This window comes from Gossypium hirsutum, chromosome D08 (assembly GCF_007990345.1).
Source record: "Gossypium hirsutum isolate 1008001.06 chromosome D08, Gossypium_hirsutum_v2.1, whole genome shotgun sequence".
NCBI lineage: Eukaryota > Viridiplantae > Streptophyta > Magnoliopsida > Malvales > Malvaceae > Gossypium > Gossypium hirsutum.
Genome location: NC_053444.1, coordinates 63,962,844 through 63,987,743, shown reverse-complemented (window position 1 = coordinate 63,987,743; position 24,900 = coordinate 63,962,844). Strand labels below are relative to the sequence as shown.

Sequence of the window (24,900 nt, the reverse complement as noted above, 5' to 3'; positions counted from 1 at the left end):
TGTTTGGAAATTTAAAAGGATATTTTGCTATTTGGGTTTAACGAGAAAATTGAGACCCAATAAGTCAGGGTACAATTTCTCGAATTCCTAAAACGCGAAACATTGCCTTATTTAAAACTTTCTTTTTGAATTCTAATACGAACTAACATGGTACTTGATAGAATGTAGGTATCGCATGGAAGAGAACAAATATTTTCTTCTTAAACATATTGTGTAATACAACACTAATGCAATGATGCAAAATACATTATGAATGAAATATTTAAACGTAAATAATGGAGTATAATGATGATGGTGTGACAGGGTAGTTAAATTGCAACTAGAATAAATGAAGTAACATAAAAATGTAGCACATGAAAATTAGAAAGAATAAAATAATATGAAAAACCTAATAATTAAAAGAAATGACAAAATCAACAAAATGTACAAGAAACAAGCACAATAATAAAAGAATAATAGGCAGTGACTAATCTATTTTAAAAGTCATTTTCATTATAAAATGTTGAAGAAATAATAATAAACCGACAACAAATAGGTGAAGTAAATAAAAATAATAATAAAAACAAAAAACAGAATCATAAATAAAACTGCCCGGGCTTTACAGAAGTAATCATTATTTGAGAGAAACTTTGATTTGGATTTGTGTGAGATAATACACTAACATCATCTTTGGTGCCAATACACCCCTAATCGGTGGGCCTCACTTAATCCCCCTTAATCCGTTGCTATTGCTATTACGGGTCTAATACATTACTGACCTAATCGGTGAAATCCACCGATTTGCTTAGTTTAGGTGCTGCTTCAATTTACCCTCCCTGTTTTACCCTCCCGATCGGCTTTCCCTTTGCGTCTTCTGTTCCTTCTTTCTAGCTTCTGCCGATTTGCTCAGTTTCTGCCGATTTGCTCCCTCTGTTCTTTTCTTTTCTGCTGATTTGCTCAGTTTCTTTTCTTTTGATTTGCAAAGATTTCCCGCCCCCATACTCAATCCCTATTCATTCGAAGTTCGAACGTTACCAGTAGACCATAAACAACTTCACTTCCTCCAAAAATATTAGCAATTTCTCCCTTTCCAATATGAAAACTAATCGAAAGCTCAAGAAATCAGATCCAGCGTCATCCAAGGTACGTAGCGTTTAGATGCCTAATCTATCCTAAATTTTGTTTACAGTAATAGAAGAGTCGTGGAATATATATATCTTCATCCGATTTGCTCAGTTTCTTTCCTATATACGCACTGACTGATGCAGGTTACGAATTTCTTTCCATTGTATTTAAGAGTTAAATTGATTAGAGATTCTGAAACATAGTCAAAATTTTCAATCTTTCTTCTTTTACGTACAGGAGTTCTATGCCTAATAGATTCTGGGCTGTCATTAAGAAATTCGGTTGATTTAAAGGTACGTTTGAGACTTATGATGTTATGTTTTTTCGTTCTGCTTTAAGGTTAACATATTTGGATACTATGGTAAGATTTTAGTTAGTCATTAAGCTGGAAAGTTGTCACTGAGGTCTGAAGCTTCTAAATTACAGAATGTGGTATGGATGTGTAGAACTGCATCAAATATAACTCAACTATTGCAATTTGGGTCACGTTTGAGTTTGATGCATTCCAAAATTAACTTTCAGGTTGAAAAAGGATTTGCACTATCTGCATCCAGCAAGTTAATTGCTTGTGCTTGTAGTAACGGACAAGTACAGCTCTTCAATGGTGAGGATCTTGGATATGTGGGAAGCCTATTGTACTCTAAGGTTTAATTGCTTGTGCTTGTAGTAACGGACAAGTACAGCTCTTCAATGGTGAGGATCTTGGATATGTGGGAAGCCTATTGTACTCTAAGGCCAAATCATGCCATGGAGAAATTGATCTTTTTTGCCCTAAAGCTGGTGAAAATAATTTTCTGTTAGCCCCTACTCTTCCTGATGCAGTTGCTTGTCAGTTCATCTCAGAAAAGCTTGGTGCGCTTTTTAACTCAACTGGTTCTCTTTACTCTTGATATTCCACCTCTTTGTAACTCATAATGGTACATTTTCAAATTTTCTCTTTTGCAGTTGTGATCTATGGAGATCATAGTCTCCATATATGGAATTTCCATCAAGAGAATGAGGTGATTGTTTCATATTAGTGATATTCATTTTTTATTTGTTCTGAGGAAGAAACCACCTAATTCTACAAGAAAATTAGTTACAACCTAAGGTCTTCTCCTTTAGTTGGTATTTTGAGCTTATTTATAGATTAGAACTTGATTAAGTGAACTTTTATTGGTATCTTTCCAGGCTACCAGGTCCTTTGCTCTTATTTCTCATTCGGCTTGTATATGGGATATCAAGAATCTCTGTTGTGAAAAAATGCACGATCCATCTCTTATGTGTGCTGCGAAGGGATGTTCCGGATGAGTCTCTTTTGCAACCTGTTCAGCTGATGGCACAGTTAGGTTATGGGATCTTGTCTTACAACCTGATCTATTAAGGGATAATGCTGACAATAATTATTTGATCACTGAAGCAGAGGGGATTATTAATATAGGTAAAGGCCTCAGTTATAATAGGTCCTAGCATAAGTTGGAAGCATGTTAAAATGTGCAGATTTGTTTAGTTATCATTCCAGGCACTTTATCTTTTTTTTTTTGGATTTATTATGAATTGAAATGTGTTTTAGTAAGTTAATTTATATTTGTACTTTCCACCCTGCAACTGTTGGATTAAATTTCTTTTTTTCTTTTGCCTGAAGCAGTGAGTGCCGGAAGTTTTGAGATCGCCACTGAGGATACAGCTTTTGGCAATCTAGGTTTGCGGTCAATGGCAATTAGTTCAGATGGAAAATACATGGCTGTTGGTGATTGTGAGGGAAACCTCCATATCTATGATCTTCACAATTCTGATTATTTCCTTACCAGTGAAGGAACTGAAACAGGTTCAGGAGTTATTCAGTCAAGCAGCAGATAATTGTCTCAACTTGAAGAAACCAGATTGAATTCATTTCCTTGAACAATCCCTCCTTCCATGTTTAATTTTATTGTCTTTATATTCGTTTAATCCTAGGATTCTAAAGGTTTATTTATGTACTTAAAAAGTTAGTACAAAATGTTCCATCTGGGCTTTTGATTCTCTGCACTAGAATTCAATCAAATTACTCTCGTATGTTTGTAAAAAAACCATGTTTGTTGTTCCAATAGCAGTGTCAGTGTGCATCTAACAATTCAAATCATATTCATTTGCAAAGAATAGAATTTGAATCAGTCACACATACAACAACAATCACAACAATCACAATTGTAGTCTTAACATTTTAGCCGTCGGAAATTACTTTGAATTTTGTTATAAGAATATTGATTATTAAGAATTTTATTAAATTAGATATTTTAATTAAAATATATTCAATAATAATTATGTTAAATTATATTTTATAGTATCATATATTATGATTTTAGTAAATTCATATAAGAATATTGATTATTAAGAATTTTATTAAATTATATATTTTAATTAAAATATATTTAATAATAATTATGTTAAAATATGATTAAATTATTTATTATTGATATTAATAATCTTATTAAAATTTAATAACAATAACAATAATCATTTACCTAAACAAATTTCTCTAAGGGTATTCTAGTCATTTTAGTTTTTTCTCTTACGCTAGTACACCTCCATTCCATTCAACTAAACACAAGAATACTATTACGCCTCTATTCCATTACATTCAACCAAACAATTGAATTGCTATTACGCCTCTATTCCAATACAGCGAACCAAACGTGATCCACCATCATTCATTAATCACTATATCTTGGATGGGTTTGCATGGTTTCAAACACGTCAATGTCAACAATCAAAATTGATAATTTCTTTGAAAGAAATTTTGATGTAAAAAAGATAAACTAATCCCATTATTCAATTATTATATAAAAGTTGGTCTAAGTATGCTTTCGTGTCCCTCTACTTTCTATACATTTAAAAATTGGTCACTATACTTTTAATCTTTTAAATTTAGTCCTTCTACTCTTTTGACATAATAATTGAAGTTCAATTGATAACACCACCAAAATAATTTCAGATTATATGACATTTTTAAAATGAAAGGATTTAAACATATAGCCCATCTTATACGTGTAGATGCACAAAGAAGTAAATAAAAATGTTGAGTTTGGGATGGTAAGATATTTGATTTTGAAACTAAGGTGTAAGATTCTTTAATATTGTTTTTGAGAAGCAAAGTAAGTTGAAATTATTATTTTCACGAAACAATAAATATTATTTCGAGAGTATTTTAATTTTTATATTTTTATATAAAATCTAAAAAAATACATATATATAATTTGAAATTAAGACATTACCATCTTCGTTATCTCAATTTTATCATTTCTACTAATATCATATTTTATTTTTATATAATTTTTTTTATAAATTTTATTACGGAGCGTTTCATAATTTAATTATGATGGTATTGCTTTTTTGCACACCTATAAATTTCTTTTTACCATAAATGGAAAAATTTGGGGTTAGTTAGAGTAGCTTTCTTTTTTCGCCCAAGCAATGGCGTTGTTGCTTAAGATTGCAAGAGATGACCTTTTTTGTAATTTTTCTTTTAAATTTTGTAGCTTTATTAAAGTGAACATTGAAATGGAGAATAGTAGGTGTCGAAACCACCTTTAAATTTGGAAAAACGGGATCGACTTTGGAAAATAAAGTGGGAGTCGCCACCGATCTTTTATTAAGGTGTGATCGGTTCACCATTAAAAATAAATTTTAGGTCTGCGAGATTTGAGAAAATAGGTCCGGGAATCGGTTACGCACGAGGAAGGGTTAGCACCCTCATAATGCCCAAAACTGGTACCGAATCGATTGTTTAATGTCTTAGCGTTGAGAATTTGAAAAGATTTTAAAATACAATCCTTTGAAAAAAAATTTGAATAAAATGAATTGGATGATGAGATTCATTTATTCCAAAAAAAAATTATCACACTCAGTAAGTTAGGGTGCAACAATTCAATCTTTGAAATTAAATTTGTCCCTTTTTAAGAAAATCATGTGTTTTAAGAAGGTTATTTGATTATCTAAGTCAATCGAGAAATCCGAACCCAGTAAGTTAGGGTTCAATTTCTCGAAATTCTTAAACATCAAACATTGCCTTTATTTTAAAATCGAGATAACAAAATGTCGTATCCAGTAAATTAGGATCCAATATTTTGAAATATTAAGAATTTATTTTAATAGCTAAATGGTTTTAATAGAATGGGCGCTTGATTATCTAAATTCATCGAGAAGAATCGAAGCCCAGTAAGTTAGGGTACAATTCTCTCGAGAACCTATGAACGCCAAGCCCCTTTTTTAAGGATTACGAAATAACACGATTATGAAGCTTTAATAAAGATCAACTTTTACAAAAAGAATGTAACACCCCCTAACCCCAAACCGTTGTCGAAACAGGGTTACGAGGCATTACCAGACATATCAAACAATTTACAAATAATTCCAAAATAAATAACCAACATATTAAAATAAATCATAAATTCATATAAATTTTACTAATTGATTTCATTCATTTTTTTTGTTTTTTTTATAAAAATTTCGGCAGCATTTCTGCTTATTTTTACATAAAACCCCCTGCAAAATTTCTAAACATAACCAACCCAATTCCAGTATTTCAATCAAGGCATTTATATACTCAAATCTTACTTGACATACTGACATAACAACTTAATTAATAAAAATCCTATTATCATTTCTAATTAACTCATAAAACTAATCAAATCATTTCAATTCGATACCAATGCCATAAAGAACTTCTACCATTTTACTAATATAATCATCAAAACACATAATATCTTACTTTACAACAAAACTATATAACATACCAAAATAACTATTATAATTCTTATGTACATGCCACTTTCATTTAAGGAAGAAAACATCACCGAAATCTCTATGCAGGAGTCGGGATTGTCCTGGATGCTGAACTGAGACTCAGACCCCTTTTCAACCTACGCACGGAAACAACCGTACGCTGAGTATTTTATACTCAGTGGTATTACCATAATTCAAATTATAATAGCAATAAAGAATTATAATTACCGAGCATATAACTATCCGGTTTGTTAAATATCAATTAATTCATAAACTTTCATTATTTAACAATAACAATACAATTTTTATCTATTCTTCAATCTCAATCACATATCACATGTAGCAATTTTAATCACTACATAAACATTAAATTCATGCATTTCATTTTCAATATCAGTTTCAATCCGCAATTTTAAATTTTCTCATATTCAATACCACAATCGATCAAATTCATTTGATTTTCTCATTTCAATTATTCACCCTATTAACAATCTGGACTTTGACGGATACACAGATTCCAACCCAAACACACCAATACGGCACATTGTGCCTAAAACGGTACATAGTACCTGATCAGTATGCGACACATAAATGCCTGAAACGACACACGAGGTGCCTGATACGACACATAAAGTGTCTGATCGGCAAAGCCGATAAATCCCTTACTCTTCCAATCCTATGGCATGCCAACTATATCCGACTTAGCCCGACTAGTTAATAGGGTATTCAAATTCTCAATTCTCTTTCATTTTCAATTCAAGATTACTTTTCCACTTTCTAATCAATTAACAATTTAATACCAATACATATTTCAAATAATCACATATAATCATATTTCAATTCAATTCAAACCACTATTATCATTCCAATTGCTTACCTAATTTTACTTACCATGAATTTTAATTAAAATATAACAATTAATAATAAATAGATTTGAATTATAGTAAAACAAACCGGAATTCTCTTCGGATTTAATCCTCGACGATCTTTTCTTTTCCTTTTTGGGCCGATGCTTCATGCTCGATATTAGCTACGAACAATTAAAATAATTTCACAATCATTAGCACAAAACAATTTAATTGCTGAAATTTTTATCTAACTTTTACTTTAATTCTAATTTAATCCTAACTAACCTATATATTTTTCTTTCTCAATTCATACCTTTTTACTACTTAATTTCCTACCAAACTCACATTTAACTATCTAATTTTTATCATATTTTCATAATTTCGAATTTATTTCAATTTAATCCCTAAAATTCAAAACTTATAGCTTACTTTACAATTTAACCCCCTTTTATCAATTCTAACTAGAAATTCTATCAAATAAACCCTCAATTCCATCATTTATTTAACATAAACCCTACTAAAAAATCTATTATCTTTCAAATTTTCAACTTAAATCCAAGAGTATTTCACTCTAGGATTTCAAAAACATCAAATTTATGAGAAAAGGACTTGATTTAGCTTACCTATTAAACTTCAAGCTTCAAATCCCTAGGTTTTCCTTTTATTTTTCTTCCCCTTTCCTTTCTCCCCTGTTTTCGTCTTTCTCTGTGTCTTTTTTTTTTTTTTACCTTTTCTGTTTCTACTTCTCCTTTTCTATCTTTTATTTAATTAGTTTAATATAATAACAATACAATAATAATAAAATATTATTTACTTAAATGATAAGTAAATATGTAATAATTATTAATATATGTATTTCACTTTTCCACATATCTTCATATGCACCATACATTTATCAACTTTTTTTTTAAAATATAATAATATAATATAATTAATTTAATAATATACATTATAATTAATTTCTATATTTATATAAATAATAATATAAAAAAATCTAAGATTTTTACCATCTTATGCTCCCTCAACCTCCAAATGTGGCTTAATTGCCCATTTGGTCCCTATTATTTTCCTTTAATTTATTTTAATCTATAATTAAAATTTCACTTCTATTATAATTTAATCCTTTTTACTAATTACTCTTAATTAAGCTAAATTCACCTATCTAAAACCTAATTAAACACACAACTAGTCTAGTAAATATTTCTAATAATTATTTTCGAACTCAAATTACTAAGACAGAGACCCGATATTATATTTTTTCGATGCTCGTGAATTTTTGGGTCCTTACAGAGAACATGATTGAATAACAATATATATGATGTAAAAGATGAATAACAATTTAAACTTAAACTAGAGGCAATTTAACAAATAATAGGCAAATACAAACATTGACTTTAATCATATTATACAAGCATCCACATTAAAATTAAGCAACTCATAAATTCATAATCATTTAAAAACTGAAAAAGACAATAAGAACAATAAGTAATATGAGTATTTGATACAATTTGGTAATAGAACTAAGGAAACAAATAAAAGATTTTTTAAAAAAAAACAAAATGAAATAAAAGTGAATAACTTAAAATGAATGCCTACATTTTAATTTATATAAATAAAATCTAGTATAAACAATAGTTTATACATAATAAAAATATAAAAGTTAAACAAATAGAATAAGATAACAAATTTAAAAGGAATAAGGTTTTCATTCATAAAAAATATCCTTTGAAAACAATAATATATTATTAAATATATATGTACGCATAGTAAGAAAAATCTATATTATATACATATAATAGTATAAAGTATTATTATTAGAAATTACCTTTCTATAAAAATATAAAGTTGATTATATATGTAGAAAACAAATAAATAATAATAATACAATAATAAGAATAAGTATAAGTATGATAATAAAATAACAATAGATTTCTTAATAAAAAAAACTAAATAACAAAAACGATTAAATCACAAACAAAGTCGAATTAACAGGGAACAACTAAGATTAAAGAAAAGTGAGGGACCATACTACAACGCGCGTATTATATGGGGGCCCGATTGGGAAATATCCCGCTTCCCCAAAACGCAGCGTTGCATGCTGGGTTGAAATGAAACCAAAGCAGAATACGAGGCCAAATTAGAAAAGAAGAAGGCACTTGATTCAAAAACACCAGAAAAGGGAAGGACTGGTCGCGCAAATATCCCTCCCTACGCCAGAATATGCGGATCTAACCGCATCTGGGTCGGGTCATCGGGTCGCGGCCTAAAACGGCGTCGTTTCAATAATCAGCATAAAAAATAAAAATAAAAAACCTAAACTAAACCTAATTTGTCATTTGAAACAAAACCTAAGCAAGCTTCTCATCTCTGCGCTGTTTCATGCCTGTAACCTCCATCCAACTCCAATTGCTCGTTCTCCTCTCCCTCTCTTTTCCTCTACTTTTTTAGAGAATAATTGTCGAATAAATAAATAGAAAAGAATAAACCAAAAAAAGGAACACTGCAATCACCTTTCAAATTTTGCTTTTGTTTTCTCTGAACATTTTTTTTTATTTTCTTGTATTCAATATGCCTCCCCCTTTTACAAATTTCAATCGGCCCTTTTTATAGCCGGATAGAGACAAAGAAATTTTAAAAAATTTTACACTTTCTATTTACTGCTAGTATTTGCTGTCAATCCCTCATTGTTGCTCCTTTTTTTACCGTTGTCTGTTTTTGCTGCTCGTTTGTTCATCTCTTGCAAGTACGGAGAGCAGGGCTGGGGACGTGGCGTGTACGGAGGCAAAGGCGCATGCGTGGGGGCAGAGGCTTGGCACGTGCGGAGGAGTTGGGGCTGCTGCGGTGCTGGGGCTTGCTCGTTGCTAGGGTTTCTGCCATTAGGTTGGGATTTGGGCTGAGTTGGGCCATTAGGTGTTTAGGCTAGAGTTTGGGTTTGTACTGGGCCATTTATAAATGGGCTTGGTTTGTATTTTGGGTCTTGGTATATTTTAGGGTTAGAGTCTGTATTTTTGAGTAAATTGATCTGGGCCAATTGTAAATGAACTATTTTTGGACTGAATTTTATTTATTATTTTTTCTAGGTTTTCTGCTTATTCTGAATGGGCCCCGGGCAAATTGGGCCTAGGATTGTAATTGTATTTGCACTTTTCTGTCGTATTTGGTGTTGATAGTGTTTATGGATATAGCTTGTTCCCTAAACTTGTAAGTTCCTACTTTAAAACTTTCGCTTACAACTGATTTCGACCACTGGTGTATGGATTTTTGTTGTCAGTCGGCAGATTCTTGACATTCCATTGTCTGAACTGAACACCCAACAACCTTTCCCATGTTGTTGACTCTGGTAAAAAGAAACCAAATTTTGGATGCTTGACAGTGAAGAGATGAAAACTGGTCTTTTTTTTTTCAAAGCATGGCAAGCTGGTTTCGGATTTAATTGCTTTTTTGCTTATGGAAGTGAAATAAAATGGTGGTTTTTTGATGCAAGTTAATATCAACTCTGCATTAAAACATCGGCCATTAGGTAAAAAGAATAACATAAACGACAGCAAGTAGAGGCCAGAATTGTAGCCAAATGCGGGTTAGAAGATGCGTAGATAACTAATCTTCAACGCTATTTGACCATGTAACACCCCATGGCCATGGAAGTGAAAATTTTCGGAAAACTTGTAGGAACCCATAACATAAGACAATCCATTTTTTGTCTTCAATCATGAAACATTGATACCTGCAAATTATTGCTTCTGTATCTGTCATGACAAAGAGGGATGGTAGGTACGCAATTATCCTGTTACCTAAAGAAATTTCTAAACATAAATCGTGGAAAATTATTTGATGTTTCTTAATGTTTGATCGTTTCTTCATAATCCAAAATAAAAATTCATAGGATATAGCTGGCAAGATTAAAAAACTAGAGTCAAAACTACCATATACTTGATAGGAAAGAGCCAAGGCTTTGGAACCTTTATTCAGTTCAATATTTGGAATATTTTTAAAATATATAGAGTATTTTAATGGTATCAAATGAAAAGTTAACCAAAAATTATATCAATTGGTTATTAATAAATGGTCATAATTATTCGTTGTTTTCTCCTTTTAAGGGTAGGTTCTTATGCCTTACTCACCCGTCCGCCACTAAAAACACTACTTCCCATCCAACTTGCATGTGTTAAGCATGCCGCCAGCGTTCATCCTGAGCCGGGATTGAACTCTCCATGAGATTCATAATTGCATTACTTATAGCTTCTTTGTTCGTAGACAAAGCTAGTTCGGAATTGTTTCTCATTTCAAGGTATAACTTGTATTCATACGCTTCATATTCGTCTAGAGTTTGCTCCTGAAAATATAGCCATTCCTACCCCTCACGTCAAAACCACGAGCCTGATATCTATTAAATAATTATATTTATTGCACTATCCATTTGAGTAATTATGTCCTTATAAAGAGACATGAGATTTCTTATGATATTTCATTTGTATGACACACCCAAAAACATACATTATTTAATAATGGGATATTGCATAAATTATTTATAAAAATTGATAAATTTACTCTGTCATTGAACTATTTTCGTCAATACAAAATAAATAAAATCTTGAAAAAAATTGACATTGATACACATCTTGAAATATCCATTAATTTCTCATATAACACTTATAACAATTGATTATGACGTGAATTAAAAAAATTTTCACCATCATTCATTAATTACTATAATCTGTAAATGGGATAGGTTTGCATGATTTCAAACACGTCAATGTTAAGGTCATAATTGATATAATTTCTTTGAAAGGGATTTGGATGTAAGAGGATAAACTAATCCCATTATTTAATTATCATTAGAGGGGAGTTTTGAAAAGTATGATATAATGTAGCTTGTATCACAGGACTTCATTAAAAATTCAATTTTCTTTTTGACTTGAGCTGAACAACATTTGACAGAGACTATATTCCATCACAATATTCTGAATGGGGATCAGATTAAACACACAACGCTACTCTTCCTCAGTAGCTGCCAAAGAAGTGGGAGGAATTTAGAGGGAACTTCAATAGGATGAAGTCTTGAGAAAGTGCCTACCTATAAAAAAACAATGTGCAGAATTTTTATGAATTTTCTTTTCATGGCTATATATAGCAGAGCTTCTTTGTGCAAGGAAGAGAACACCAATCTCATTTTACATTGCTATCCAAGAAGATGCAAATGGAGTTCCACGCTTCTTGGCCAACTTACAATCCAATAGGTTTACCAATTGAAGATGAAGGGTTTGGCTTGGCAGACATGGATGCCCTAGTTAATAGTTTCAAGTTTTCCACTTCATCTGTTTCCATTGAAGATTTCTCAGACATTTCTTCTTCAACTCCATATGGCGATGAAGCCTATAGTTCCCACTTTTTAAGCACTCATTTGCCAGGCATCTTACAATGGGTTAATGAGGGTGATACTCCAAATGACCAGTTTAGTCTTGATGGTGTTGAAAACTACTGTTCGGAACAGATGTTTATGGAAGATGTCAGCTGCCAGAATCTCTCACCAACGTCGGGTGAAGTTTCCATGGATGTCATCCCACTGGTTCAAGCTTACTTGGTTCTGCCTGATGAAAGCATGGAAATTGATAACCAAACATCGATTCTTCATCTATTGAAAGCTTGTGGGGATGCCATGGGGAGCAAACAGATGGAGCTAGCACAAGAAATCATTAGGAGACTAAACGAAAAGGCCTCTCCGACCGGCAAAAGCATCGAACGACTTGCATTTTATTTGACACTATCATTGGACAAGCAAGCTAACTACTTAATGCAAGAAGCAAGCAAAAATTACGATGCAGCCTTCAATGCCTTGTATCAGATCTTCCCCTATGGTAGGTTTGCTCATTTCACTGCCAATTCGGCCATACTGGAATCCATCCCTGCCTATGCTACGGTACTACATATTGTGGATTTCGATATTGGTAAAGGCATACAATGGCCTGCTTTGATCGAAACACTTGGAAGGCAAGGATTAAGAACGTTGCGGCTGACCACAATAAAATGGGAGGAAGAGGATGGCAGTTGCAATGCTACAACTAGCTTCGAGGAGACGAAGAAGCAGCTGTGTAAACATGCAAAGACTGTTGGGCTTAGAATGGAGGTAGAGGAGATGGATATAGAAGGTTTAATGAGCAAGGTTAAAATGGATAACGAGTGGTTAGCATTCAATTGTATGGTTGGGTTACCTCACATGGAAAAACAGAGGAGTGTTAAGCACGTGGAGGAATTTCTTACAACAGCAAAGGCATTGCTTAGGAGTGATACAAGTAAAGGCATCATTACTTTGGGAGATGGAATTGGTATCAAAAAATGGACAGATGATACGAGTTTCGATTCATTCTTCGAAGCACAGCTGGTCTACTTCCAGGCCTTGCTTGAGTCCATGGAGCAATTTCAATTCCTAGAGGCAAGAATAGCTATGGAATGTTTGTTTGTGGTACCCCATCTTTGTTCCCTTGTTAATGCTCAACAATGGAAAGAAACTTGCAGTACAGGGTGTTCCCTCACGAAACTCGGCTTGGAACCTCGGAGGATGAGCTGGGAAAACTATTTGGAAGCAGAGGAGCTGGTGAGACAAGCGGAGGGTTCATGTTCGGTGAAAACAGAAGGACAGAATAACAATGAAATGGTGTTGGGTTACATGGGAGCTCCCCTTGTCAGAGTGTCTAGCTGGACATAGTGTAACAATCAGAACACTTGCATAGTATACATCACGTAGTGCAGTACTCAATTCTTTTGTAGTGACAAACTAATCACTAGTGTTTTATAAACATTGTGCAGATAAGTACAGAAAATAAAAAAAAGTTCATAGATGTATGTTAAAAGTTGCCATGTTCATGGTTACCGACAGATTGAAATTAAATTCCATAGGCTGGGGAATAAAATTCAATGATCAGTTTAAACCCGAATATCTTTTGAGACTGCACAATCTGCTAAACCATTCAATATTGCACCATATGGTATATACTAACTTACCTGCAGAGAAAAGGCTGTGAATTTATATCAGCCATGGAGATAGCCAGATAATTATTTGAGAGAATATTTTAACACTAAATAAACTCCTATTAATATTCACAACAAGCCAATTATTATTATTATTATTATAACCTTTCTGGAAAGAGATTTTGGTTCTGAATGAATGATTTAGAGAATAAAATATGGTAATAATGCTGGTAATTATAGAGATGGAGGACACATTGACAGTGACTTCAAATTCTAATCTAGTAACCCACACATCAGCAACAAATCCCTTCCCAATAGGAACATGAAGCAGGAGCTACCATCACCCTTGAATCTAATTCTAAAGAAATTGTTCGCCTCACTCGCAAAGGTCGGTTTTCTTTGTCTTCTAATATTTATTGGAGTCTGCTTATCATTTATTTTTAGTTAAAATAGGTAATATTTTAATTTGATAATTTTAATTTTCTATATTTTTTAATTTAAAAGTTTTGATCTTGGTAACGGTTAAATTCATTAATTTATGTTATTTTTAAAATCTAATGCGATAAACATATTATCACATATGTAATAATATGTCACCTTTCTATTTCCATATATTTGTCACAACAAAGTTATTTAATAGTGTACAAGATTGAAATTTTGAAATTCAACAAATATAGGGACTAAAGTGATTCAATTAGAGAACATGAACTTTATGTATAGTACAAAACAAAATTTTAACAAAAAGCACATCTCCTAAAATTGACCAAATTAAGGCTTCCTTTGGATGCCAACGCAGCCATGGTGAGATGGGATTTTGAGGGAATATTCTTTTTCCCTGCACTGTGATGACGTTTGGAGAAACAACGGTGAGGTGCAGCTGAAGAATTCAATCTCACTGGCAGCCTCATTTCCAACTGGAGGTAAAACCTCCAGCTTAAACACAGCCAGCAGAATAGATTTCTTGCAGACAAAAATGTATCCAGCTTAAACACAGCCAGCAGAATAGATTTCTTGCAGACAAAAATGCCCATATTTTCATTTATTATTTTACAATTTTATCCAGTTTTCTTGCAGACAAAAACACAGCCAACAGCTGGAGTTGTTCAATTATCTATTGTATTGATTGGCCAATTGTGATTTGCTGAGTTCTACTTGATTTTATTTCATCGTTTTTAGCTTGAAAGCTAGGATCTTTGGCTGAATAAGACTTGAATTTGAGCATTGAGCTTGGTTTTTAGATATGAAACAAGATTGGGTTGCTTAGACAGGTTCTGTGAACTCTCGATCTCATCATTATCCATAGAACTAAACTTACCTTTTGACAGTAAGGGCTTTATTTCCCATGCTGCTAGGCTGTGGCAACTCATTTTCTGCCAAAGAACAAAAAAAAATCACTAATAAAGCAGTGAGAAAAATGGGGGAAATTGAGAGAGAAAGATGGAGAGTTAACCTATCTACTTAAAACCAACAAAGAGAAATAAATTAGAGATGAAAGAAAAAAATTGCATGACAAGGTTGAAAGAAAAAAATCCCTTTCTCCTACCCTCATCTGCATCATCTGATGCATTGTTGTTAACAGCAACTGAGCTTTGGATTCCTAAAAACCAAAATAGGATCCAAAATAGGAGCTTTGTTAATAGCATCCAAAGTTTTGACTTGAGGTTTCAACTTAAAACATTTGCACTTTTACGCACATGCAATTGTCTTAATATCTTCAAACTAAAAGTCTCCAATAACAAGTATTAAAAAAATTAAAAATAATTATCATTTTATCTAATAAATAATTTAATTTAATTATATAATTTATTAAAATATTGGAAGATACATTTTAATTTTTTATTAAATGAATTTATAAATTCACATATTTTAATAATTTTTAAAATAGTAAAATAATTTAAAAAACTTCTTTTTATATCAATTCTAATCTCATGTCCTTAATAGTCATTTTTTATTCTCACCTCACCGCTACAGCTGCGTTTGAATCCAAACACACACTCCACCGCTGTTTCTAATCTCACCGCTACAGTATCCAATCTCACTGCTACAGTAACAAATCTCACTGCCACCGCTGTTTTTAACCTCACCGGAGGTAAACACACCGCCCATCCAAACTAGCCCTAAATCTACAACTTGTATAATAGCAAAGTTTGACTTTTCTTTTTGTTAAGGTCTTAAATTCTTGTCAATGCCTTTTTGATACATTTGAAAGTTCAAGTGTTCAATTGAGTGCGAAAAAAAAAACTTAATTGCTTTTCTTGAAAAAAATTGAAGACTTTTTACACCCTTAAACCTTAACAACATGTTTGGTTGGGTGTATTGGCATAGCCAATACACCCCTAATCGGTGGGCCCCACTTATTACGCCTCTAATCCGTTGTTTGGTTCAATGTATTGTTATTACGGGGCTAAACCATTACTGACCTAATCGGTGAAATCCACCGATTTCTAATCCCTCCCTTTAGCTCAGTTTAGGTGCTGCTTCAAGTTTTATACCCTGTTTACCCTCCCAATCGACACATCCCTTTTTCGCCTTCTGTTCCTTCCTTCTAGCTTGGGGTTTCTGCCTATTTGCTCCCTCTGTCCCTCTGCCTATAATACTCTCCAGCAATATACACACCGACGCACAAGGAAAGCACTATTGGTAAGCCTTTATTTCTCCTACCCTGAACTTTTCTCCAGAAACAATCACTCTTATCATGTTTTTCGTTTCCTTCATGTAAAGCAGTTGCTATACTTTGCTGGGTCTTTTTTTTTTTGGTTTTCGTCAGTGATGGGATGTTCTAGTTCGAAGTTAGAGGATCAAAAGGCCCTCCAAGGAATGTTTTTGAGGTGATTAGAGAGATACAGGTTCAGTTTGTTAAAGCTTCTGAGTCAGGGAGTGAAATTGTAAAGTTGCTTGCGGTGGGAACACTTCCCTATCACCGTAAACATGGTAATGATTTTCATCATTATTTTACTGGATTGTTGTGTTATTTTATCTATTTGCTCTAATAGTAATACTAGCTGCGGGGTTTGGTAACTTTTCTGCAACAGCTTCGAAGATGTTGCAAGTAGTTACTCATTCGTTATCATTAGTATCATCTCATCCATCTACTTCTAAGACTGATTCATCGGCTAAAAATACTGATCCGGCTTTTCTAGACTTCAATGAAGAATTGGCCAAGAAACAGAGAAACCTTTCCTCTACATTGCAGAAGTTGTATCTTTGGGAAAAGAAACTCTATTATTTTGCTTTTTCTGTATATTTTATTTGTTAATTTGAAGCCTTTATGTTTCTCTTCAGTTCCTGGAAGAGTTTGAGTGGCTGTGAGATTACGTCCACATAATGTAGAAGAGTTAGTAGCAGATGCTGATTTTGCTGATTGTGTAGAACTTCAACCAGAGGTATTATGTTGCTATCTGACAGTTGGATATGCAGGGAATACAATTCTCAGTGACCTTAATTTTGTTAGATGTCTTTATCTGCTTTCTTTTATCTGTTTGATCTTGAAGTACAAATGATTGAGGAAAAGCTAAGAGAAGGGCATATCGATTATATTTTGTCAGGGTTGGCATCTTGAGGGATGCATCAGCCTAAAAGTGAGTTTATTCAAATGAAAATGGAGAAAAGTAGCAAATTCTTGAATAATTATCACTTCATTTCAATTAGTCAAGAAGGATTTAGTTTCTAACCACCTAAGAAAAAGTGAAGTCGACATGCCTGTACTTGTGCACGTAGCTCACCTAACTAGCTTTTAGATTTATTGAAATTAACTCCCATCCAGTTTCTGTAAGTGTTTATTACTTGATTTTGGTAAAGTTCTCACCAATGCTTCAACTTTTCTCTTTCAGCTTAAAAGGTTAAAGCTTCGCAAAAACAACTGGGACACAGACACCTATGAGTTTGATGAAGCGCTGACAAAGTTTGCATCGTAAAAACGTGTGTATGAAGTTGTTGCAAAGCCAGTTGTTGAGGTTTGAGTACAGGGCTTTTCTAATTGTACCAGAATTTGTTAGAATTTTACTTGTTATTAGTTATTCTTCCTTGGCAACAGCAGAGGCGGTGGCTGAAAATAGTTTCAACCTATCATTGTGTTTTGTGTCGGTCTTCTCCCAAGTTATCAATTGTTTTGTTCTGCTGTACATAACTGCTGTGTTTGGTCATAGCTTATAAAGGATTTGGTGCCTTTTTTGATGCATTATTCATTTTATTAACAAGGTCATTGTGTATTTGTGTTCATAGGGTGTTTTGGATGGTTACAATGGGACAATCATGGCTTATGGTCAGACTGGTACTGGCAAAACATATACTCTTGGTCGACTTGGGGAGGAAGATACAGCTAATCGTGGAACAATGGTTCGTGCTATGGAGGACATTTTGGCAGAAGTTTCACCAGAAATTGATTCTGTTTTGGTCTCCTATTTGCAGGTTGCATATTAGATATTCTTTTCTAGGAGATACATATTACTGCAGATCTTGGTGTTTGATTTCTGATATTGTCATGAATTGTGCTAATTGGTCTAAGCTTACTTTTCTTTTAGAATTTTTTTTATCATTTTCTCCAAAGTTACAAGAATTTTAAATTTTAATGTGCCTAATAGCTCTGTTCATTGAAAATTTTAAATTTTCTCCAAAGTTTCTGCATTCTTCCTGAATGGGCCATGTGCTATATTTTTGCATTCTACTTTGTATGCTTTAATTAATGCAGATGATTAGGCTTTGTAATTTAGATATCACAAGGTTTGATTAGATTAATGAATTACTGCTAGGAGAACAACTAGTGCTGGAAAAAGAGAAGCAGCACTCTGTTCTGAACTAGATCACATAAACCTAAGACATGATTGTTCATTTTCTCATTTTCCTTGTCCTTATTCTTGCTCTACATTTCTTGTCTTTCCAGTTTAATGTTGTCCTGCATTGTTGCTATTTTCTGCACTAATAATTGATGGTTATATGTTTGTGATTTTAGGTAGTGGTAAGACATTCACGATGCAACCATTACCTCTCAGAGCTGCACAAGACCTTGTTAGATTCTTGCATCAGCCAATTTACCGCAACCAGAGATTTAAATTGTGGCTTAGCTATTTTGAGATATATGGTGGCTTAGCTATTTTGCTTGCTTACTTTCTGAGGCTGTCAAAGAACAAGTACTTGGCTGGTGATTTCTTCAGCCTTGCTGACCTGAGCCACCTACCATTTACGCAGTACTTGGTGGGTCAAATGGGAAAGGAATACATGACAACCAACAGTAAGCATGTGAGTGCTTGGTGGGATGACATTAGCAGCAGACCGTTCTGGCAGAAGGTTCTCCAGCTCTATGCTCCTCCTTTCTAAGAATTGAAAATGATGCAATCTGGGGATGGGGTCTTTTTAATGATGTCTGCTTTGTTGTTTAGCAGTTTGGTTTGGTTTGGGGTCTGGTCTTTGACTGTTTTAAGAGGCCAACTAGTTATCCTATGTTAGGTATAGTTACAATAAAATGTTGGTAGGGGTAGGGGGTTACAGTTATCGTTTTGTTTGCCTATGTTTGATATTATGAATAAAGATGAAGAAATCATGTAGATATCAAAGAGAATCAAGTGCTCAATTGAATGTGCTTCAAAGGCAATTTTTTTTTTATTTTCTATGGTTTTATTACTTATTGATTTTCTTTTTGTTGGTTTAAATCTTCGAAATAATTGTCCAAAAGGTTTTGGTAGTGTTGGCATTGGCATTAATAAAAGTTTGAGCTTACTATGAGTATAATTTGAACCCAAATGTGGTAGTGTTGGCATTGGCATTAATAAAAATTTGAGCTTACTATGAATCTAATTTGAACTCAAATCACATTTGCGGTCACCCAAATCATATTTGAGGTGATAAATACTTTATCCATCAAGTTAATATAGGGTTCAAGTTAATTATGGTGTTTATTTATTGTTAATAATTTATACAAACTTATGATTATAAGTAGTGTAAAAAAGGTAAATTATTTACTATGATATCAAACAAGTGAAGTGGCTTAATATAAGTTAATAATGTTTATGCAGAATATAATTCTCAAATTATATTATGATTTTAGTAAATTATATAAGAATATTTATTATTAAGAATTTTATGAAATTATATATCATTATTAAATTATATTTAATATTAATTATTTTAAATTATATAAATTCATATAAGAAAATTTATTATCAAGAATTTTATGAAATTATATATTATTATTAAATTATATTTAATTAAAATATATTTTAATTAAAATATATTTAATAATAATTATGTTAAAATATGATTAAATTATTTATTATTGATATTAATAATCTTATTAAAATTTAATAACAATAACATTAATCATTTATCTAAACAAATTTCTGCTAAGGGTATTCTTGTCATTTTAGTAAATTAATATAAGAATATTAATTATTAAGAATTTTATTAAATTATATAGTTTAATTAAAATATATTTAATAATAATTATGTTAATTTATATTTTACAGTATCATATATTATGATTTCAGTAAATTAATATAAGAATATTAATTATTAAGAATTTCATTAAATTATATATTTTAATTAAAATATATTTAATAATAATTATGTTAATTTATATTTTACAGTATCATATATTATGATTTCAGTAAATTAATATAAGAATATTAATTATTAAGAATTTTATTAAATTATATAGTTTAATTAAAATATATTTAATAATAATTATGTTAATTTATATTTTACAGTATCATATATTATTATTTCAGTAAATTAATATAAGAATATTAATTATTAAGAATTTCATTAAATTATATATTTTAATTAAAATATATTTAATAATAATTATGTTAATTTATATTTTACAGTATCATATATTATGATTTCAGTAAATTAATATAAGAATATTAATTATTAAGAATTTTATTAAATTATATAGTTTAATTAAAATATATTTAATAATAATTATGTTAATTTATATTTTACAGTATCATATATTATGATTTCAGTAAATTAATATAAGAATATTAATTATTAAGAATTTTATTAAATTATATAGTTTAATTAAAATATATTTAATAATAATTATGTTAATTTATATTTTACAGTATCATATATTATGATTTCAGTAAATTAATATAAGAATATTAATTATTAAGAATTTCATTAAATTATATATTTTAATTAAAATATATTTAATAATAATTATGTTAATTTATATTTTACAGTATCATATATTATGATTTCAGTAAATTAATATAAGAATATTAATTATTAAGAATTTTATTAAATTATATATTTTAATTAAAATATATTTAATAATAATTATGTTTAAATATGATTAAATTATTTATTATTGATAATAATAATCTTATTATAATTTAAATAACAATAACAATAATCATTTACCAAAACAAATTTATGCTAAGGGTATTCTAGTCATTTTAGTTTTTTCCATTATGCTATTACACCTCTATTCCATTCAACCAAACACAAGATTACTATTACGCCTCTATTCCATTACATTCAACCAAACAGTGGATTAGCTATTACACCTCTAATCCAATACACCTCTAATCCCAATACACCTCTAATCCAATACACCTCTAATCCAATACAGCGAACCAAACGCACCCTAAATTTTTAATTAATGATGGACTTATATTGCTTAGGTCTATTAACATTAAATCCCGATTTAAATCTCGACAATCCCTTCCCTTATACCTTTACCTTAATAAAGAAAAAGTATTTAATTTGTTAAAAGGTTTATTGAACATATTTCTTACTCTCTCTTTTCTTGCTATAAATTAATTGTAATCTTGGAATTTATGTTTTGAAATTAAGACAAGTAGTTAACAAGATGAGTATAAGTTAGAGGTGTTCATCGATAGGATCAGGTTTAGATTGGGCTTAAATATAATATTAATATACTTTATATTTATTTAAGCTTGACTCAACCCCAAATATGAGTTTAAAATTTTGTTCAAATTCGCTCATATTTGTAAAAGACTTAACTCAATCCTATTTTAAACCCGCCCATATTATTTTAAATTATAATTTTTTAATATTTAATAATTTTATACATTATTGAAAATTTTTATATATTCATCTTAACATTATTTTAATGTTTACATTGGAGTAGTATTATACATTTAGTATAGGTTTATTTTTTTAATGTATTCTAAATTACATAATATATAAAAATAACATAATATAAAGTATTATAAACTTACAAATAATTATGTTCAGGCCTGAACCTGTCCATGTCTATTTTTCGACTCTAATATTTTTATTAAACTTTTCTATATTTCAGACAAGCCTTCGAATCTAGACGGATAATCCGACCATAAATAAATATACTATGAGCATTGTGTTATGGGTTACCTCCTATCCAAGAGAAAAGCCCAATATCTGCAATGTAAGGCAAGGTTACGACACGGGCCATTCTTAGTATGTTATTCGGACTTATAGCAGAAAGCCGAAGAGCACCTCCAAACTTAGCAAGCAATGGATCTGAATGTCATCACATCAACATATCATTCTCACAGGTTATTATTTGGCAGATCTTGTTTTTTAAGTTAGGGAGTAAATTAATCTTCTTAAATTAAAAATCAACAATTTATTTTTTGTATTTTAATAGGTGAAATTATAAATATTAACTTTATAAACCAAAAAAATGAATTTGGACAAAAAATAAGACTCGTTTTCTAAATTAGTTGGGTTTCGGATAGAATTTTTTAGTCCTGGCCTGACCCAACTTAAATAAGCCTGAACTTTTTTCTCTTGTTGTTCTGTTACTATTTTGCTATTGTTTTGTTGATGTTTTGTTATTATTTTACTACCATTTTACTATTATATTGTTACTATTTTTTTGTTATTATTTGGATATTATATAACTCTTATTTTATTGTTGATTTTATTACTATTTTAAAGACATTTACTTGTTAAACTCTAACTATCTTAATGTTATTTAAGTATAAAATTTTTTAATATATTTTTAATTTATTGAGAAATATTTATTTTAATATTTTTAGTGTATTTAATGTGTACAAGCCCATTTTGCCCGGCCCAAAACCCAAAATTTTTGTAGCCCAATTCTAAAGAAAAAACTAATGGCCCAAACGGCCCGAAACCTTAATTGGTTTTAGCAGGAACTGAAACCCTAAGGCGCCGCTGCCTCCATGTGCTGCTGTCAGCGCGCTCACCACCCGAGGCGGCCTCCAGTTGCACCAAAATGGCAAGGGTCAGGGTCTGTTCCTCTGACTTGCCTCGTCAAGACCTGCAACAAACATGGAAAAAGAAACAGAAAACAGCAACCAAGAGACGAAAGACAAGAGAGGCAGCGTAACAGAAGTTTTAAAACAGCGAAAAATAAAAGGAATATTTTTGTATTTCGTCTTTATAAGCCTAGAAACAAAACGATGTAAGGCGGGAAAAATATTGTAAAAAAGGCTCTCGGTTTTTGTTGTTTTCTCTCAAAAAAAGAAATAATACAAAAAAGTTTCAAGGTTAAGAACAGCAAAAAAACCCAGCAAAAAAAAAAACGAAAAGGTTTCTTACTTTCTCTTTATTTTTACGAAGTTTTTTTTTCTTTCTTTTTTTTAGTTTAAAAAGAAAAGCAATGTATATACATACGTCGAATGTATAAAAAAAAAGAGGGAAACAAACTTACCCGGAGTCCGAACGCCGTGCGTGGCGACGGCACAACGGCTGCCCTATTCACCGGTTTCTGGGTTCTGGCCAGAGGAGAGGGAGAGGTTTGAAAGAACCATAAGCTTTTTTTTTTAAAGAAGCAGGGAGAAATGAATTTTTTCAAAAAAAAATTTAACTTTTATAAACATATGAAACGACACCGTTTTGACATTAAGGGTCAGGTGCCAAAACAACGCCGTTTTGGCCCTGACCCGTGTGGTGACCCGACTCTGAGGGGAGGATTCACGTGTTTTCTTAAAAAGGAATATTTTCGCGCGCAGTCCCTCCACTTTTGCAATGCTTTGCAATTTAGCCCTTTTTTCTTTCTTTTCTTTTATTTTAATTTGGCTGCATAGTTTTATTTTTGTTTTATTTCAGTCCGCGTCAAAATGCTATGCGCAGGGCTTGGGATATTTTCCAAATCAATCCTCCGAACTTCGCGGGCGTTATAAATCAGTCCCCTTGTGTTTTTTATTTTTGAATCCAGCCCTAAAACTCCGTTTATTTTCAATTTAATCCTCAATCTGCTACTTTAGTTATTTTTCTATTAAAATTAATTATTTAATACTATTAATATTATTATATTATTATTTATTATTATTATTTATTCATTTATACTTTTTTAATTCCAAACTTTGTTATATACATATATACATGCATACATTTTTATAATACACGTACATATTTTTCTCAATTTATATATATACATACTTATATATATTTTTATATTCTATAATCTATATACATTTTTTATTTTCATATATATATATACACACGTACTCATATATTTTTTTCTATATAAATCTTTCTATTTTCACGAATGTATATACATACTCATATATATTTTTTATATTTTATAATTTTTATGTACATATATACATTTCTTTTTAAATACATATATATTTTTTAGGTTTTATAATTTTAAAATATATATATACGTACATACTTTTTGACATATTTTTTAATATATATAAATTATCATTATTTACTTACTTATATTTTTATTATTTTCAAACTTTGATGTGTACTTACATATATATCTTCTTACATTCTTTATAATTTTATCTATTTATGTTTTCATAATTATTTTAAAATGTTTTAATATTATTTGCTTATATACTTGTTATTTTGTATGTTATTGAATTGTCCTTTTTATTTATCATATTTTTGTTGCTCTCGCTCGTATTATTTTTATACCATCATGTTCAATAGTGTTCTGTACGCATTTTAACATTGAGTTTCATTTCTACCATTTCGAGTTAGATTAATTCGACGCATGAATCATGATTTTAAAACAAGAAAAATCTCGTATTTAGATTCGAGAAGATCGTACCCTGACTTACTGGGTTTCGATCTTCTCAATAAATCTAAATACACGAATCTTTTCAAACTCAAGTTTAAATGATTTCGGGAATTAAGAAGAGATCGTGTCCTAACTTATTGGGCATGATCCCTTTTTTTCTCAAGTTTTAAATGATCTCAGGAATTAAGAAAAGATCGTGTCCTAACTTACTGGGCATGATCCCTGTTTTTAAATCCGAGATAGTTAAAAATCTTCTAAATGAGTAAATTTTTGGCATTCATTCGCGCATCGGGA

General features: G+C 31.0%; 1 protein-coding gene and 3 long non-coding RNA genes across 8 annotated transcripts; 3 read left to right on the top strand and 1 right to left on the bottom strand.

Annotated features, from left to right (window-relative positions):
- The first annotated feature begins 596 nt into the window (after window positions 1-596).
- Window positions 597-3,205, top strand: LOC107933761 (uncharacterized). Of its 3 annotated transcripts, XR_005917004.1 has the most exons (7): window positions 597-1,122; window positions 1,342-1,397; window positions 1,627-1,749; window positions 1,839-1,956; window positions 2,050-2,105; window positions 2,275-2,524; window positions 2,732-3,205. It is a non-coding gene; the product is annotated as an uncharacterized lncRNA (long non-coding RNA). The 3 variants fall into 3 exon arrangements; XR_001693702.2 differs by having other exon boundaries at window positions 598-1,122; window positions 1,627-1,956; XR_001693703.2 differs by lacking the exon at window positions 597-1,122 and adding an exon at window positions 1,127-1,247 and having other exon boundaries at window positions 1,627-1,956.
- Window positions 3,206-5,766: 2,561 nt separating this feature from the next.
- LOC107933787 (uncharacterized) lies at window positions 5,767-7,448 on the bottom strand. Its single transcript, XR_001693707.2, has 3 exons — window positions 7,319-7,448; window positions 6,802-6,877; window positions 5,767-5,984 (listed from the first exon to the last, which is right to left on the bottom strand). It is a non-coding gene; the product is annotated as an uncharacterized lncRNA (long non-coding RNA).
- Window positions 7,449-11,892: 4,444 nt separating this feature from the next.
- Window positions 11,893-13,398, top strand: LOC107933775 (protein NODULATION SIGNALING PATHWAY 2). The gene has a single exon (XM_016866059.2). The coding sequence runs from the start codon at window positions 11,893-11,895 to the stop codon at window positions 13,396-13,398; it is 1,506 nt and encodes a 501-aa protein (XP_016721548.2).
- Window positions 13,399-16,010: 2,612 nt separating this feature from the next.
- Window positions 16,011-19,215, top strand: LOC107933798 (uncharacterized). Of its 3 annotated transcripts, none has more exons than XR_005917002.1 (5): window positions 16,011-16,301; window positions 16,429-16,592; window positions 16,944-17,044; window positions 17,492-17,579; window positions 17,883-19,215. It is a non-coding gene; the product is annotated as an uncharacterized lncRNA (long non-coding RNA). The 3 variants fall into 3 exon arrangements; XR_001693711.2 differs by having other exon boundaries at window positions 17,492-17,614; XR_005917003.1 differs by having other exon boundaries at window positions 16,386-16,592.
- The last annotated feature ends 5,685 nt before the right edge of the window (window positions 19,216-24,900 follow it).